The 17,990-nt window shown below is 39.7% G+C and overlaps 1 protein-coding gene across 2 annotated transcripts in view; it reads right to left on the reverse strand.

Moving 5' to 3' along the window:
* The window catches only part of SLC4A4 (solute carrier family 4 member 4), a 290,745-nt gene that overhangs the window by 13,168 nt on the left and 259,587 nt on the right, over positions 1 to 17,990 (reverse strand). For both annotated transcript variants that reach the window (XM_088020772.1, XM_088020764.1), the window contains 2 exons: positions 8,343 to 8,521; positions 7,127 to 7,199 (listed from right to left, as the gene is read on the reverse strand). In XM_088020772.1, the coding sequence (XP_087876898.1) occupies positions 7,127 to 7,199; positions 8,343 to 8,521 (252 nt within the window). The remainder of the gene's footprint in view (positions 1 to 7,126; positions 7,200 to 8,342; positions 8,522 to 17,990) is intronic.

Raw genomic sequence — 17,990 nt, forward strand, 5'->3', positions numbered from 1 at the left:
CTCCTGAGACCAAGTTCCTTTCCAACAGTCTGTTGATTTTTTCCTTAATAATTTTTGCCAAATGATCTATCAGTTTGGTGTGTAAATGCCTCTTTCAATTAAGCAAACATCAAACGGCTGTCCCCTTTCTTCCTCTCAGGAATATTAAGAGGACTAACTAATGAGAACACTGCTTGAAAGGAGCATTGAGCATACGGAAGCAATTAATTATACACATGTAGTAATACACATCTTTAAAGAGTGAATTAATACATTTTCAGGCATTAATTAGCAAGAGTCTTTTACAATAATACAAAGTGTTTTAACAATAGGAAGTTCCAATTTGATGTTCCTTAAGTTTTATCTATTCCTAGACCTTTGAAATGTCCTTAGTACTGTAGAAACTAAGCAACTCAAGGTTGATTCTGTTTCTAAGAAGTCTTCTATTTGAACAACAAAAGGTTCTCAAGCTTGGATTTTGAAAAGAAGTTCAAGTAATTTCGGTTTTCAAAAACCACAATCAATTAAGTTCAATCTTACTAAATCTACATAAAGGAGGCTTTGTAGCCAGGAAACAGTATGATTTCAGAGTAATTTTTAAAGAACTATGGCATGTATTAAATGGAACACAATTTCTATGAGTCTCCCCCTGGCATGACCTGAAACGGTTCTGCATCTGAGACCCTTTGGCCACTACTGTTGAGAATTAGTAAATTCAAAATATGTCACGACTATCTCCAATTGTTATCGGCTAGCTATAGGAATTGTTAAATTCATATGTAATACATATATTTATTTACATAAAACATCACACGCTCCTTCTAGAAAAAACTAGTAATTGTAACATAGCTAATTTGATCTTAAGTTCAGAAATAAATAAGTGACTTTGACTGCTGAAGGGGTCGGAGGGACAGTCTGAGTACTGGGGACTCCATGTGTGCTGTCATACCCCACAATCACCACAAAGAGGTGAGCACATCACATTCAAGCCACTTGAGGTCAAGCCACTTGAGTTCTGACACGTGCCTTTATTTCCTTTAGAATGTATATATTTCCTGTACAAACTGACCAAAAAAATAAATAAATAAATGACCAACAAAGAAACCACTTCACAGCTTTCACTCATTTTTTAAATTTTTAAAACATCTGTTACTGGCAAGGGCACTCCCACTTTTCTTTAATATATGATGATTCCTTTCATACATTCATTTCATTTCTAATTCCTTGGGAAGGAAAGAAAGGTGGAAGGGGAAAAGAGAAGTATAATTCTCTTATAGTTGGGCATGTAGTTAGAAATCCTGCAGTAGTTACTTTTTAATCTGAGTAAAGTGTTTTTTTCTGGCTTGAAAGAAAGTAATCACAAAGGTGATACTGAGCCTTACCTCCACCCCTCCCCTAAGTTTAGCTAAATATTTTCTCTAATGTAGTTCTAGGACCAGAGTGAAGGAAAGTTGTACCATGGTGCTGAGGTCTATTCTCTCTGAATTTATGTCAGATTTCACCAAATCTACCACAAAATAAAATCAGAAGGTACCCTTAACTCAGAATGGGGTATGGGTAGGAAAATAGCTTGAGAGATGATGATTTTTTAAAAAAAAAATATTCTTTGGTGAAAAGGAAATAGCACATATAAGGAAGTCTATTGATTCAAATTTTGAGTCAACTTCACTGTGATACAAATGTCTTAAGAAATGCACCATTTTCTTTAAAATAGTGCAATGTTTCTCACTAAAAATCTTTCAGTTTGGAAACCTTGATGAAATGTGACAGAATTACTGGGTTAGAGGATGTTTTTTATTGGATTTGGTTCAATTACTGGGTTAGAGGATATTTTTTATTGGATTTGGTTCAGAGTCCTATCAAAAGTTCAATCCTTAAAAATTCATCACAATAGAATCATTCATCACAATAGAAATTTCCCAAAGGAAGAAAAAGAACAATGTTTTAAAAAGATGTGATCCCATTTTAAGTTAAACTAGTATAATATACATTGCATAGCAGATAGGCATTTTTATAAAACAAGACAGGAGAAACTAAAACACAAAAAACACAAGGTATACTAGGTTCATAGGCACTTGAGAATTGCCAAATTATAAAATTCTGCAAATAAAATTACATGATTAAACATAGCCAGGAAACCAAAAAGCCCCGTTATAAGTAAATATTACAATGCTTTTAATAAATATTAAAAATGAGAACGTTCAATGCTTGGTCCTACAACCAGACAGAAAAATTAAATTGAAGTCAATGAAGATTTTAGCATACTCAGATTATGTCAGCAAATTTTTCAAATTCTGGTGAATGTAGTTCTACTCTTTTTTTACTTAGCCCTCCCTTTGATTTTCTGATAGTGTTAGAATATTCCCATAAGAAAAAAAATGTGAAAGGGTAAATTTAATAAGAAAGGTATAGATGGTAGTTGTCCACAGTGCAGAATTCAGTGCAGGAGTGAGACCTCCTGGCAGAATAATAGTCATTGTGTGTGTGCATGTGAATGTGCGCGCGCGCGCGCGTGTGTGTGTGTAAAACAAAGAATGAGGTACTGATGAGCATGGAAGCATAGAAGCTAGACCTGAGTTCCAATTCTGGTTCTACCCATTGTAGAACTGAGAGAGAACTGTCAACTTCTATCCTCAGTATTCTCATCTGTACAGTGGTTATGATAAAGATAACATAATACATAAGATCTAGTTCAGGGACTGGCTCATAATAGATACTCAAGAAATGAAAAATGTGGTACTGATGTCATTGTTAGCATCAGGACCTTCACTGGCAAGTCGAGATGCCTGCGACCGCCAAGCCCAGCCCCCCTCTGGTCCCTCTGTGGTAAGGGTGGGGGCGGCAGGGGTACAGGCCAGAGAGGTGGCTGCAAAGGTCAGACTCGAAACCTCGGTTTTCTATAAGCTCTACAATATAGTCCTTTCAACTCTAACAACTGTCTTCAGGAACATGTTATTAAAGTAACATCCTAATGCCCTTAAGCCTTAAAAATCCGGGGCCATAAGGAAGCTGCTGACTTGAAATCCCGTCCTTAGTCATTGACGGAACCATGGATGAAGAGGTTGTGAAAATGCCACATTTCTCTCTACGTAAGAGAACTGGAAATTGGATCAAGGAAGCTGGGGAAGATCATCTCATGGGAAATGAAAGTAAAGGAGTTCTTTGAGGGCAATACTGTTTTATTTTAAAAAGGCAATAAACCATGATGGTTATGAGATCAGGCTTTTGGAGTTAGAACTGCCTGAGTTCAAATCTTGGCTCTACCATTTAAGAACTTTGTGACTTGGCCGGTTACTTATATCTATTTTTTATCTGTAAGATGGATGCAATTATACATACGTTTTTCATAGGTTTTATTGGAGAACTAAATAAAAAACAATCTGTGCAGAGCTCTTGGTCCGATGCCAAGCTCCCAATAAATGGGAGCCGCTATTACCACCATCCTCCCCCTCACTACCATCTCTCCTCCTTTCCCTGATACTGAGCAGAGTGTGGCACACTGTAGGAGCTCAACAAACGCTTGCCAGATACAAATCAAATGCTAGCCTCCACATTCTAGAACCCTAAACAAATGTGAAAGACAAATTTCGGCTGCACCTCGTGTTAAAGATGAACTACTTCAAGCAAAGGCAACAGAAGTAGCAGTGAACTTTACTTGATCTTTATTTCTTTAAGCTTGCCAAAAGAATTGAAAAAGCAAGCTCTAGGAACGGTCTTTCATCTTTTTGCTGCACTGTGGTTGGCCCCAGTCTCCCCATACAGAACCCGAGCTTAACAGGCAGTGTTTCTGCCACAGAGACACAGATCTAAACTGTGTAAGCAGCCTGGGAAGCCAGTTCTTCCTGCTTCCCCACAGTTCTGTACTGAATCAGGGGTGGGATTTGAGGCATGTGTGAGTGCAGCTGGCTAAGGTCACGGGGTATCCTCATGAACTTAAAGCTAATACACTATGATTCCTTACATTTTTTCCATGTAAAAAGACAGGCTTCGGCAAAGAGATCAAAACAGAGGTCACAAGCTTCATGTTCAAAGTAAGCCTGCATAAGGAGGCGCAGGGGACAACTACCCACCCTGCTCAATGCAGGGAGAAAATTACTCGCATCCTCTGAGGCACTGAACCTGTGGGATGCAGGGAGCTGGGCAGGGGGAGGTGCTGAGCCACGTCATTTTAAAAAGTGAAAGGCCCATATTTCTCTTGATTCTGTTCATTTGATCTGCCTTTCAAAGGCAGACTCTTAAGTAAAACCATTCTCTAAAGTTGTCATCTGTTCCTTTAAAACACACATACTCCAATGGTGGAGGAAAAAGGCTCCCTCCTCCCAAGTAACCCCTGATACCTCTTTCCGTGTGAATTCTGAGGTTAATTGTTAATCCTGACTTCTACTTAGTTATTACGGAGGTTTTAGTTAAACTGTACCCTCAACATCTGCTTCTTCCTGTATTGACTTTTTACATGAGCTACCAAGAATTCTGGGGTGAATGCTTCTCAGCTACCCAATTTCGTGGGAAGAAGGGCACATGATCTGAAACTAGCTGATGTGATTCCTGAAGGAAAGAACACTTCTACTCACCGAAGTCTGGAATCACAATTGTCAATGCTGGACTATTTTATTCTTGTTGTTTTCAAATCTAGGTTTCCCACAATATATTGGAAGCCATAGTAACAGAACAGTTTCATTTCCCACATTTTGAGCATAAGCCTTGCCCAGTAAAAATGTTTGCTGGACCACCTTTTTCACTGATTCTTACAATGACTCTTTGCATTGACTCAAAGTTGCCAGGTGGAAATGGCCATAATTATGAACATTAGCAGCTGAACAAGGGTGAGCTTGAGGAAGGTCAAAAGGAAAAGCAAGCTCATACTTGCTGATCCCTTACATCTCTCTTTCTCCTTTCTCTGTATTATAATCTGTTCCTGCAGATACTAAGGTGCTTTGCATATCAGGGCAAAAAGAATCATCGTAAAATAAAGAACAAAAGGGCTTTCAGCTTTAATTCCTCTGCAGCCACATTTGGGTGCAGGGTTAGAAAATAGTTAGGAAGAGGCGTTGTTGAAAATGTGAGTCTTGCATCTTTTCCTAAAAATAGCAATTTATACAGTATCTGTTCTCTGTTTCCCTTTGGGATCATACGTGATTACTCAGCTGACAGATTCTCTAAGATTAAAGCCAATTTGCTGTAACAAAAAAAAAAAAGAGAGAGAGAGAGAGGGAGAGAGGGAGAGAGCTTTTAAACACATCTGAATTTTTTGAGTTAGGATTTGATACTGTATTAATGAAAAGACATAATATAAAAATAAAAGACAAAATGGGTGGGGGCTGATGGGCTAATAGGCTCAACTGAACTGATGGAAAGATTTCTATTTATCCCCTACTGGTAGCTAAGCGCTAAGAGACCCCATAAAAAAATCTCTGCAGTTGTGTCATGTGAGCCCACCTTTGGGGAACCCAGGGACAAATTCATTCCTGTAGATCCTCCCACAACATGAGGTCATAATTGCCTGCAATGACCTTTCTAAAACTGGATCTGTCCAGATGAGGTTCTACGGCCTATGTGGTAGAAAGCTGTCATTAGACTTTTCCACCGGCTGATGTGCTAGTGTCTATGGGGCAACAAAGGAACATAAAGCCTTTGGATGGTGGATGTGATGCTGTGAAACTCACAACTTCAAACCTACCCCACAACTTGCTTTGCACTGGCAAAAGGGATAACAGATTTCCCTCTGTCCCTGCAAAACCTTAAGACCTGTACTCTCTTGAGGTTTTCATATATGCCCAGAAACAACTTCTTTGAGGTTATTTTAAATTTTACTTTCCCACATGTTATGTGAAATATGTATTCCTTCATGATTCCAGGCAGAAATTAATTAAGCCAGTTTCAGTTCATCGTGGAAACCAGGGACAAGGGGTGAATATTTAAATCTTTTAACTGTTTACCAAGCATTTTGTGCATAACATATGCGATAATCTAAATACCCTGAGGGCAAAACCAGTCTTAGCCATAAACTAAGAAATTATAGTTCCACTTTCCTCAAATTCATCTGAATGGCAACCGACTTATAAATGTGCCAATTCAAGAGAACGGGGGTCTTTTGCCTTTCTCTCTCTATACTTCTGCATGGTTTGAATTCTTTACAAGAATGTACTGCTCCATCACTTGTGTAGTTAAATAAGCATCTTAAAAATCTGAAAAATGAGAGTTGTCTAAAAATAAACAAAACTTTTCAGAGACGAATTTGAAAGGATATTAACAGTGGTTGTTTATAGCTTCTAGGTCTATAGGTAATTTTCATGCTTTGCACTGTGGTGCAAAGCATCAAATACAAATTATCAATAACTGGCCAGTATTGTTCATATAATAGAAGGAAAGAATAAAATGCCTGTGTCACAAAAAAAGAAATGGAAGCTTCAGGACAGCTAAACCTGCTCTTTTAACCCTATCTCGTCTTCTAAATAGGTTTTCCCATACAGTTCCCATTCATCTGTTTTGGCAGATCGTCACCCCATCGATCAAACCTATATATTTGACTCCTAATTTTCTAAATCATCCAGCATGTCATTTTTTCTTCTTCAAAATTTCATTTCTAAAGTTTTCTAGTCATAAATCAGTAATTTTACTCCATTCTCCCTCTGTGGAGATTAGGCCTTCTGATTCAAAGCCAATAGAAGCACAGTCAGCAATAATTAAGACGAGGAGAAGAGTTACAAAATGATCATCCATGTTACCCAGGAGTCTAGTGCGTGCGCGGGGCGGGGGGGAGTGGAAGCAGGATTTAGGGACAAGTAAATGGGAAGTAGTGGGAAGAAAGGGTACAAGGAGAAGAGTAAGAAATGCAGTGAGGAGGGGAGGTCAGTTAGACTAAACTGTATGGAATTGCCCTTTGTATAAGTCAAAAATTGAATTACGGTGCAACCAAATACCTACAACCAAATACCTACGATAATAATAATAAATAATAGAAGGAGTGAAGGAGTGAGAAGGACATCAAAATAAAAGTTTTCAAAGTCCTTGTTCTACCTGACCCCTGCTTCAGTGTGTTCCAGAACTGATGAGAATCTTGCAGATAAGGAATTCCACTCCTCACATAGCCAATTATCTGTCAGTGTACTGAGAAGGAGGAAGAGACAAGTATTTACCACATATTTACCTTCAAGATGGGGGCCATAAAGACCGACAGACCAGTCAGAATAAACACGAGGGTTCCAGTGACTCTTTGTTCCCTGAAACCAAATCAAAAGATTACCAATTTACCTCTTGTTTTCATAATATGCCTTGTCTTTTCACCTTCAAAAAGGACTATACATTGACCAAATAAATGTTTGACTAAAACAGCAAAGGTCTTGATATCTTATATAAATGAATACCTCGAGGACAGCATATAAGCTCCATGTAACTATAAAATTCTCTTATTGTATAACGCGATTTGAATTCGTCAAGAGAAAAGTGATTCTGCTAAATCCTTTGCTCTTTTCAGAATTAAAAAAAAAAAAAAAGTCACTTGCTCTTGGTCCATCAATTCCTGGCCTCTTCGAAGCCCTTATTTTTTAAACGACTTGTGCTGTTGTGTAATTACACCTTCTTTCTCAGGAGACAGATATTACATTGTCCTGCATTCTAATTAGCAAACAGCTCAGGGAAATTTCATAAGTGCAATAAATCCCATCAGTCTAATTTCCAAAGCTAAACAACAAGAGTACTTTTTAACAAATAGGATTCCCATCCAACACCCCCAGCCCCCAAGAAAGAATCACCCACTGTTGTGGCGTGGGAAACAGTGGCTCTGTCCTGCAAGCTACTCACCCAAGCACTTGCGAGCAGGGCTTGCTGTGAAAAGCATTCAACACAGTATCAAGGTCTTATGCAAGCCCTTCCTGGCTACCCAAATTTAACAGCTGGCGGTCAAGGCTTCTCAGTGTTTATGGGGACAGAAAATGAACTGGGGAATAAGAATTCCTTTCCCTTCATAGAATCTTCAAAATCACAAGCAGACTCAAGAGTTTTGGGGAGTCTCAACAGAGCTGGAAGGTTAAAGGGTTTGGCCTTTACATATACTTGTGATGGAGTGGTTATCACAGCACCGAAGCGAGCTACCCGTGAAGAAAATGAATGACCTGCTTGTGCTTTTACATTGCCTTAGTTAGCCTGCATCAGCCAAAGGGAATTTACGGAACATAAGATGCGAAATCGAAAAATTATTGAAGACTCTCTTTCTAATGAAAATGTAGTCCTTTCTGGAACATCAAGTACAGGAATAAATTAATCATCACCAGCCTTTTCTCCTCCCATTCTGCCCATTTCCTACGAATGACATAGGTGTGGCATGATGTGTTTTGCAGAGCCATTTTCCTCTGACTTACACATACCTCACTCCTAGGAACTTTGGTTGTTCTCCGGGGGCAGAAGTCTCTGTCTCCATCTTCAAACTGTCGATGTGAGCAATAGAGATGACGGTCGCAGCCACATACCACGGAAGAGCCATGAAAGAGCACACCACCATGAGGATGGCGACCCAAAAGAGATCCAGGTGATATCCAGCTCCTTTCTGTAGAAAGAGGTAACAAAACCATATGGAAAACAAACAAACAAAACAAAACTCATCTTTCTATCTTGTCCTATTTCCAAATGGGAATTAAGATGACCAAAAAAAACCCCACCTCACTTAGCTTGCTAAAAATATCTACTTCAAGGTAAGTTTTTCAAGGAAGGGGACTTTATCTTCCCCATATTATCCCCCCTAGCAATTACACACAGAGCTGCCACGTGACACCTCCTCTAGCTTGACTGAAATTCACAGCTTACTTATCGTTTGCTTATTGTCAGTCATCCTCTCTGTATCCAATTTTGTAATCAGAAAGATGGAGATAGAGATCTACCTTGAGGAGTTACTGCGACCATTTGCATACTTCACTTTTAGTGAAGTAACAGAGGCAAAGCATCTTACAGGAACTTAAAAGGTAGTGGTTGTTGCGTAGTAGGAGCTCAAAAACATGGTGATGGCAACAGTGGTGGTACTGGTTGTTGTTAACCTAAGCACAATAAACACCTTAAAAAAGGCAGGTACCAATCCTTCTCTGTTTGACTGTTTAGCATAAGCTGTTCACCTAGATAGTACTCAGCATATGTAGACCAGAGATCTGAAAGCAATCTTGAGAAGGTATGCCTAAGACGATTTCTCACCTTTCATAGTATATGAAAATAATTGTTTAATAACCTATTAAACGCGATCATTACGGTAATTAATGCACCCTTAATCAGAATAGGCTGATTTTACTGGTCACAATAATGTTTATTGACTGGAAAAGCAGACTATGTAACAAAAGGTCTCGCTCTTTTACTCACTAAATAAATATTGTTAAATGTGTCCATAGTGTTATTCTGTGGTTATATTTCCCTCCTCTGTTTATGAAGAAATCAAATGCTTAATGCCCCTATGGAGCCTGAGAAAACAGAGCAGTCCATTTGCACAGCATGGAAGCAGAAGCACCAAGAGCCAGAGTATGGCCAATCTGAGGGAATGGAGATGCTGGCTTTAAAAAACTGAGAACGTAATTTACATTAGAAACCTGGTGACTGTTATCATTCAGGTCCGATTACAGTCAGTTAGAACACTGCTATCCTCTCACTGAAATGCCAAGATTTCACCCCTGGCTCACAAACATGGGTCTAATCCTGTTCTCAACTCATCACAGGCAAGGGTAGCTGACACAAGAAAGAAGAGCACACATTGACTTAGTCCAGGTTTGACTATGAACAGAAGTATCCTTGGGAGACAAAGGTTAATACACAGTCATGAAAGCAGTTCATTTCAGTACAAATGGTTTGAAACCATAGGGTTCGGATTGGGAGTGGGCTAAGGTAGGGGAAAGGAGAGCAAAGCGTGGGGATGAGCTGAAATAAACTTGTTCAACAATAACTAATGAGGCGAGTATCATGGTATATCTGGGCCTCAGTCATTCCATTCCTTGAACAAATACTACTACCAACTTACTAACAGGCACAGTTCTGGGTGCTAATGTCCTATCTGTGAATAAGACAAAAATTCCCATCTTCGAGGTGTTTCCATTCTACCGAGACAACAATAAACAACACAAGTAAGTAAACTGTAAACTATACAATATCTTAAATAGTACTAAGTACTAAGTAGAACTATGAAAATTTGGGCTTGTACACTGAGTATGATGGGAAGCCACTGGAGGGTTTTAAGTGGAGGAGTGACATGACCTGCTTACGTTCTAAACACTATGGCTGCTATGCTGGGAACAAAGTCAAGGACAGTAAGCCCAGTTAGGAGGTTGCTCCCATAATCCATGAGAGAAATTGTGATGGTTAGAGCCAGCGTAGTGGCAGTCACGATGGCAAGAAGTGTTTGGATTCTGACTATACTTTAAGGTGGAATCCACAGAAGTTGTTCACTCCTGCCTATGGATATGTCTTATGACCTCACTGTAGACCATTCATGCTCGGGCCTTTGTTCACATCTGCAGCCTCATCTTTCACCTCTCCCCTGCCCCCATCCTATACCATGGCCACCTTCAATCATATGCAATTCCTTCAGTATGTCTTACATACTTATGCCTTTGTGTCTTGGCCCATCTAGCACCCTTGCCCTGGAATAACCTCTACTCTTCCTTCTTCTTACCTTGAATCAGTCCTACTCATCCTTAAGACTTAAATCAGCCTTTATCTTTTCTGGTAGTTTTCCTGCCTCAGTCCAGGTGAGATGGGTAAGTCCAGTTAGGTTAGATTTCCTCTTCTTTGTTCCCCTGTTCACTTTATGCTTTCCTTTACCACAGCACTCATCACACTGTTTTGAAATTATGTGTGCATTTATCTGGCTTTGGCGTTAGACTGTAAGAAACAGGAAGACCTGGACTATGTTTCTTTTTCTCTCTATCTTGAATACCTAAGTAGAGTTCATGGAGCAGAGTCAATTCTCAATTAGTATTTACCAAAAAAAATGAACCACAAATAGCATGTATACATTCTTCTGAATGGCAACTATAAACTCTTAATCAGCCATACAAAAAATTAAAACTTGATTTGTTAATTGGTGGAAATGTGAATCACTTGGTGGGCGGGGAGGGAAGGTGAACAACAGCGGAAAATATCACATAGTTTTAAGCCCTATTTAGACTAAATCACTCAAGACCATATTAGAGATACCAACATGGTAATTAATGGACAGGATCCCCAAATCTTGGCATCAAGGAAACTGTAATAACCTACGGATGTACACACTGCCTAGATCAATGGGTCAAAAGAATAGCTGTTGTAGAAAATATCATGTAGACTACCATGACCCAAATCCATACTTTCTTGCTCTATTTCAACAAAAACAAGTTTGCACAAGATATCCTGGAGACTAACAAAAAGGGGCCACATAATACCAAAGAGGGTGAAATGAGGATTTTGGAAAGTAGAATACAGAGGAAACTATGCAAAACCACCAAAATAAAAGCTCTGAGAGAAAATAATCGTAGATACATAATTACTATGTGCTCTGACATCATTCTCTTCCAAAAGTCTTCCTTTCCCTCAACCATGTTGAGACTTCTTGCTTCTCTTAAGAGGAAGGGGAAATCATCAACATGAACTGAAGGCCCTGCCAGGCCTGCCTCTGTGTGGTTCCCTCTTCATCGTCAACTCTCCCTCTCTCACTGCGGCCACACTGGGTTCTATCAGGAAGGCATTCGTTCTTGTCAGGTTACTTCCTCTTGTAAAGCCTGTACATACACTGTGATTCCTGTGCCCCAGTGGAATACTCATCCCACCCAGCCTCATCTAGCTAATTCCTACTAATACTTGAATCTCAGTATAAGTGCCATCACCTCAGGGAACTCCTTATAGTTCCTGACATAGGTCAAACCCTCTCGTACAGCTTCTTAAAGCACTGTCACCTCTCCTTCACAGCACTAGACACATTTGCAATGTCACATTTTGCATGACTATTTGAATGATACCTCTCACCCTCATGGACCAAAAAAGCTCTATGAGGACAGGGACCATGGGTGTTTTTGTTCACCACCATTGAAACCCTAGAACCTGGCACAGTGCCCATCATAGAGTGAACACTCCAGATAAATATTTATTGGGTAAATGAATGAATGTTAATTCATTTGTTCAATGGCACTCTGCTAGATCGTAGAAGTAAAATTACAGTAAATAATACAATCTTTGCCCTCAAGTGGCTTACAATGTAGTGCTAGAGCTGGACAAGTCAAGAGGCATTTGCAATACCACACTGTTCTATACATGGGGTGAGCTTGGGGTGCCATGCAGAAGGGGTATTAAGCCCAAAGTCAAAGATGGTATTCAAAGGAGGTGGTATTTAAGCTGAGTCCTAAAATGTGAGCCATAACCGGCTGGGAGGCAAGATATAGGGAGGCAGGAGGAAAAAATTAGGCAAATAAGCCACCATTTTCAGAAAATGAAACAGAGTTGGTGCATATGAGGAGATGGGAGAGGTAGGAAATAAGGCTACAGAAGTTAAGAACTTTAATGTTTTGCTAAAGACTTTGGAATTTTTATCTTAAAAGCAAAGGCAAACCATTAAAGGCTTTTAAGCAGGCAAGTGATATGATCAGATTTCTGTTTAGAAGGATGGCTCTTCTGGTTTGTAGAGGACATACCGGGAATGGTCAAGACTGGACGCAGAGAGGACAGACATGACAGCATTGCCACAGTCCAGGCCAGAGCTGACACAGTTCCAACTAAAGTAATAGGATGGGGGAAGGACAATGGACAGATGGGAGAGATTTTAAGGAGACTGAGTCCAAAGAGGGAAAGGCCATGATTTTGCCAAATTTCAATGCTCAAGGCTTACAATGTCTACCTAGTACAGTGTCCTACATACTGTAAACACTAGAGACATATTTGTTGACCAGAATGGTAAAAGCTATGCTAAAAAAATTATAGTGCCCCAACTATTGCCATAAAGACCCGCAACCCAAGTGGTTATGTTAGAGAAGTTGTTCCTGAACTTATACATATGAAAACAAACCAACTCTAAGATGTTTCTTTTAGCTAAAGGTATCTGAGTAACTAGATTTGAATGGAATAAAAACAGTATTCAAATATTGGAACTTTTAATAGAAATAGTACTGTAAGAAATAGAGAAAACAGCATTTTTCAAAAATAGCATGTGCATTGTTCCTTACCCCTCCTCCCCATTGCCAACTGCCTTTTGCAGATTTTCATAATCTCCTACTTGGATTATACAGGGGCCTCCTAACCACTCCCCTCCACCCACCCCCTCTCTGGCACCTCTCCCATCCATCCTTAATGCTGCTAGAGAGGGTGTTTAAATGCAATGCAGGTGCCATCCATCCAGGCTGGAATGTTGAGGGAGCAGGAAAGGCCAGCAGGAGATGAGCAAGTCAAACAGGACAGAACCGGTCATGACAAGCACATGGCTTGCCATGCTGAGATGCTCCCCATCTGATACTATGATAGGGGCCCTCAAAGATTCCTGAAGCTTCATCATTCCTTAAATGGGCATTGTACATTCTGCACCATTCCTCAAACTGGTACTCTGTTTCTAAGTCTTAACATTTGTTTAAGTCCGTTCTCTCTCTCCAAGGTCCAGCTCAAATTCCCCTGCTTCCTTGACATCACTTAGCAACCCTTGGCCCTCAACACCGTCCTCACCATAGAAGTCCCTGCTTCAGTCCTGTCCCTGACAGCCCATTCTCCTTACAGAGTAATCTTTTTAAAATCTCAATTACTATATGGCACTTCCCTGCTCAAAACCCTCCGGGGTTTCCACCTAAAACAGTGGCCTCCTGTTTCCACCTAAAACACAGTAAAGTCATCTAAAAGGTTCCATATCAGTGTTTCTTCCTGGAACTATTTTGCCCCCCCCCCCCCAGGGAACACTTGTTAATGTCTAGAAACATTTTTGTTTGTCACAACTTAGGGGAAATGGTGCAAGTGGCATCGAGGGGCTAGAGACCAGAGATGCTGCTGAATAGCCTACAATATACAGGACAGCCACAACCAACAAAGAATTGCAGTTGGGAACCTTTGTTCTACATGATCTGGCCCTACTCCCTTTGACCTCATCATGCTTCACTAATTCCCCTATGTTCCAGTCACGCTGGTCTGTTATCTGTTCTGCAACATACCAACATACCTTCCCACCCTGGGGCCTTTGCATTGCCCCAGGAAAACTGCACTGGAATTGGAAAACTGTTATTTAATAAACACCCACTGAACACCCTATACCATGTTAGGCCTTGTGTTAGATAAAATAATAAGTAAGAAAGAACATGTGCCCCTAAGGGGTTTATAGATTATTAGTTGAAGCCAGATGTGGAAGCAAATAATTTATTATATGTGCAAGATACAAGGCACAAAGAAAGCCAAGTCAATCCCAACCTTGGTGGTGGAGTTAAGTGATAAATAGAGAAAATCCACTAAACTCCTTCAGGGCAGAGACCATAACTTAGAACAATTCTTATCTTCAACATCTAACACAAGTGTTCCATACATAGCAAGGACTCAAAAAAATGCCCAAAAGGTTATATACGTCCTTTAAAGTTTAAAAAAGTCCTGTCTCCATGAATATAAATGTAAAGGATGTTCTACTTTTTGAAATTAGATATTGTTTTAAGTAGCAGGACAGGAAGTGAAATTTTACTTCCTTTTAATATTGTATATGCTTTGCTAATACAGAACAAAAGGCAATTGGAATAAATCCACAGAAATCAAAATCTAGGGGAGAAAAAGACTAACAGTCTAAAGTTTACATCTGGTAAACAGATGATAACAAAGGGTCAGAGAAGTACACACACATGCACAGACACAGAATAAACATTCATTATTGTGCATAGGAGCCCCCCATGATCCAGACAATAAGCTGGTTTATGGGGACACCAAGAACCATGAGATAGGTCCTCCCCACAAGGAGCTCACAATCAGATGAGGGGACTCAGATCTGTACACAAATCACAATGCACTCTAAACGGAGATTCAAAGAGGCTTGAAAGAGACACCCAAAGTACAGAGAATAAACTGTTTACCAATGTCTAGAGTGAACCCACAAAAACTTCCCACTGTGATGACATCTAAACAGGGCTTTGAATAATAGGAGCACTTCCTATGAGAACTGGAGATGGGTTGGCAAGCTTTTCAGCTATCACCCATCTCACACAGTGCAACAACTCTGGGAACCATGTGGCCCAAGATAACCAAATTCTTCATTATGTATTTACTGAGCCTACCACATGGAAATCGCTGTGACGGGCCACAAAACAGAGCTGGAGAAAGGACTAAAACATATCCTTGCCTTGAAAACATTCGGCCCAGAAAAGGAGATAAGGTCATTATCCAACCTAACTAACCTCCATGCAGGATATCATGTGACCAATGCTATAGAGTAATGCACATTTAGTAAGAGCAAAAATAAGAACAACAGAAATTACATTAGGAGTGAAGGCTACACTGACAAGTTTATATCCAGAGGCTCTTAAAAGGTGGGAAGGATTTTAGTAAGAGGTAATCATCGAGGAATGGAAAGGAGAGTTGAAATAACTGGCAGGAGATGTGCCAGATTTGAGGAGAAACCAAGAATCCATTTGATCTGAGCATTGTATAGTATGTGGAGAGCATCATTCTAAATTTGGGTTGAGAACATATCACAAAGAGATTTAATTCCCAGGCTAAGGCAAATGGACTTCTTCAAGGAGCAAATGTTTAGAGGGCCAAGGGGTAAAGGTTTAGAAATATAAGACTGACATATAAGAACAACACTTAAAAAAATTACTGCTTTTGAAATGAAGCAAGGGAACCTGATTATTAACTCATGGCTAAACAGAATAGTCTACACATGAAATAAAAGGACTGGATTTAAGGTTATGATAACAGGAATAGAAAGGAAAAATAAAACAGGGCAAATTTTGGAGTTATCCAAGAAAAGGACCTCAAATTAAGGGTTTTACCACAAAGGGTATCAGAAAATTCACTGATACACCAACTTATGTCTATGCCTAGATACTTATCCTAAACTATTTCTCCCTCCCACCTACTTAAAATCATTTTCCTTGTGAGAAGTATCCTTTGCTTTGCAGTCTGAAGCTCAGACTTATTTCCTACCTCTGCAATGACTCAGGAAATAACCTTGGAGAAGTCATGACCTTGCTGAACCCCATTTGCTTTTGAGTGCTCTGCAGGGAGAATGTGGACATAACTAACCAAAATGATGGCCAAGAAAAGCCAAGTGGCTTGGCGCTCCTACATCAATACGGAGTGGTTCAGCAGAGTGGAAAGGTGGATCCCATCCCAACAGAGCAGCCAGCCAGCCAGGGCCACATGACACAGAGCCAAAGCAAATGCCACCCAAAAACATGCTGCTTGTAATATTACAATCCTTCCCTCTCTCTCACTGTTCCAGGTTTCTCTTTTGAATCAATTTCATAGCAGTCAGACCCCTTTAATTTCAGACCGATCTCCAATGTTCACATTCCACAGCCACCTTTCCCAACAAAATGTGAATAAAACAATATCCAGAGTGAAAAGCCTTTCATCCATGATGTCTCTCCACTGGCATCATGAGATTTGTGTCAAAACACTGGCACTTATTCTGTAACTACTGTCATTCAAAGAAATGATTTCAAATAAGCAATTCCTAAAAGTGATAAAAACTTAAAATTCCTATTTTAAGAGGTAAATCTTAATATGTCTTGATTTTCCAATGTTTTCTATAGGGAATAGGAGAATTTTAAAAATTCCGTATTTTATCAGGAGTGCCCGGCTGACTCAGTCAGTGGAACATGCAACTCTTGATCCTGGGGTTGTGAGCTAGAGTCCCACGCTGGATGTAGAGATTACTTAAAAATAAAATCTTTTTTAAAAATTCTATATCTTATCAATTCTAAATTTGCTAAACTTGAAATTCTGAATTTTATTAATAAGAAAACTTAACGAGCAAAAGTAAATAGGCATTTATCTCCAAAGACACATAACAAATCTGGTCAACTATATAACAAAATTAAAAATGTGCTTCCTAACTCTTTTTAGAATAAAATATATTAGTTATCATCCATTTCCAGCCTTTCAAACTAAATCAACACTGAGAACCCTCCCGGTATAGAGCATCTAAAAATGCTCGACCAAATACAAAAAAATATCTTTTAGAAATCATGGCTTATCTACCAGAAAGTAAAAGAAACAACTGGAGGCAAAAAACAATGGCAACAAGAAAGAGTGAATCTACAGGGTCAGTAAGCCCTGGGGCTTAGGCCCACCCTGAGAGGCCTTAGGGCCTGGATTTAGAATGACCATCCGAACCCTAGGGACAGGAGACCAACTCTAGGGATATGGGGGAAAGGGTATAAATGAAAAGACATCCCTTGAAATGAAATTAGGATACTCTAAACACAGCATACTGAGTTGGTCAACTAGGAAATAAGACACCCTACGGAGAAAGTAGGGATAAGTGCCTCTCTAGGCCTTGCCTCTAAATATAAAGCCATAAGAAAAAAAGAATCTCGAAAGATATTTCTGACTATAAACCTGCAATTAAGTTTGAGGCTGGAATTCACATTATCTCTATGGTCTAGAAATCCTGAAGTCAAAAATGTAACGTAAAATGGTCCTAACTACAAATGTCTTGCCACCCTACCCTCAAAATGAAAGAGATATAGATATAAAATGACAAAACTATACTTCATCAAGCTTCTGGATCCAACGACCAATTTAAAGGAAATACAGAAGACAAAAGAGCATGCTAAATGACACCACAGGGAAATAAGCATCATGATCTAGACTATGGCAATTTCTATAGTGCAAATGTAGCAGATTTTTTTTTTTTTTTTTTTTTAGAGAGAGAGAGAGAGAGCAGGGGGGGCAGTGGGAGAGGGAGAGAGACAGCCCTCAAGCAGACTCCCTGCTGAGCACAGAGCCAGACACAGGGCTGGATCCCAGGACCCCTAGATCTTGACCAGAGCCAAAATCAAGAGTTGGACATTTAACTGACTGAGCCACCCGGGTGTCCCCAAATGTGGCAGATTTTA

Source organism: Eumetopias jubatus, unplaced genomic scaffold (genome assembly GCF_037043125.1).
Source record: "Eumetopias jubatus isolate StellerSeaLion01/CBP00866 unplaced genomic scaffold, mEumJub1_p1.0 scaffold_2, whole genome shotgun sequence".
NCBI lineage: Eukaryota > Metazoa > Chordata > Mammalia > Carnivora > Otariidae > Eumetopias > Eumetopias jubatus.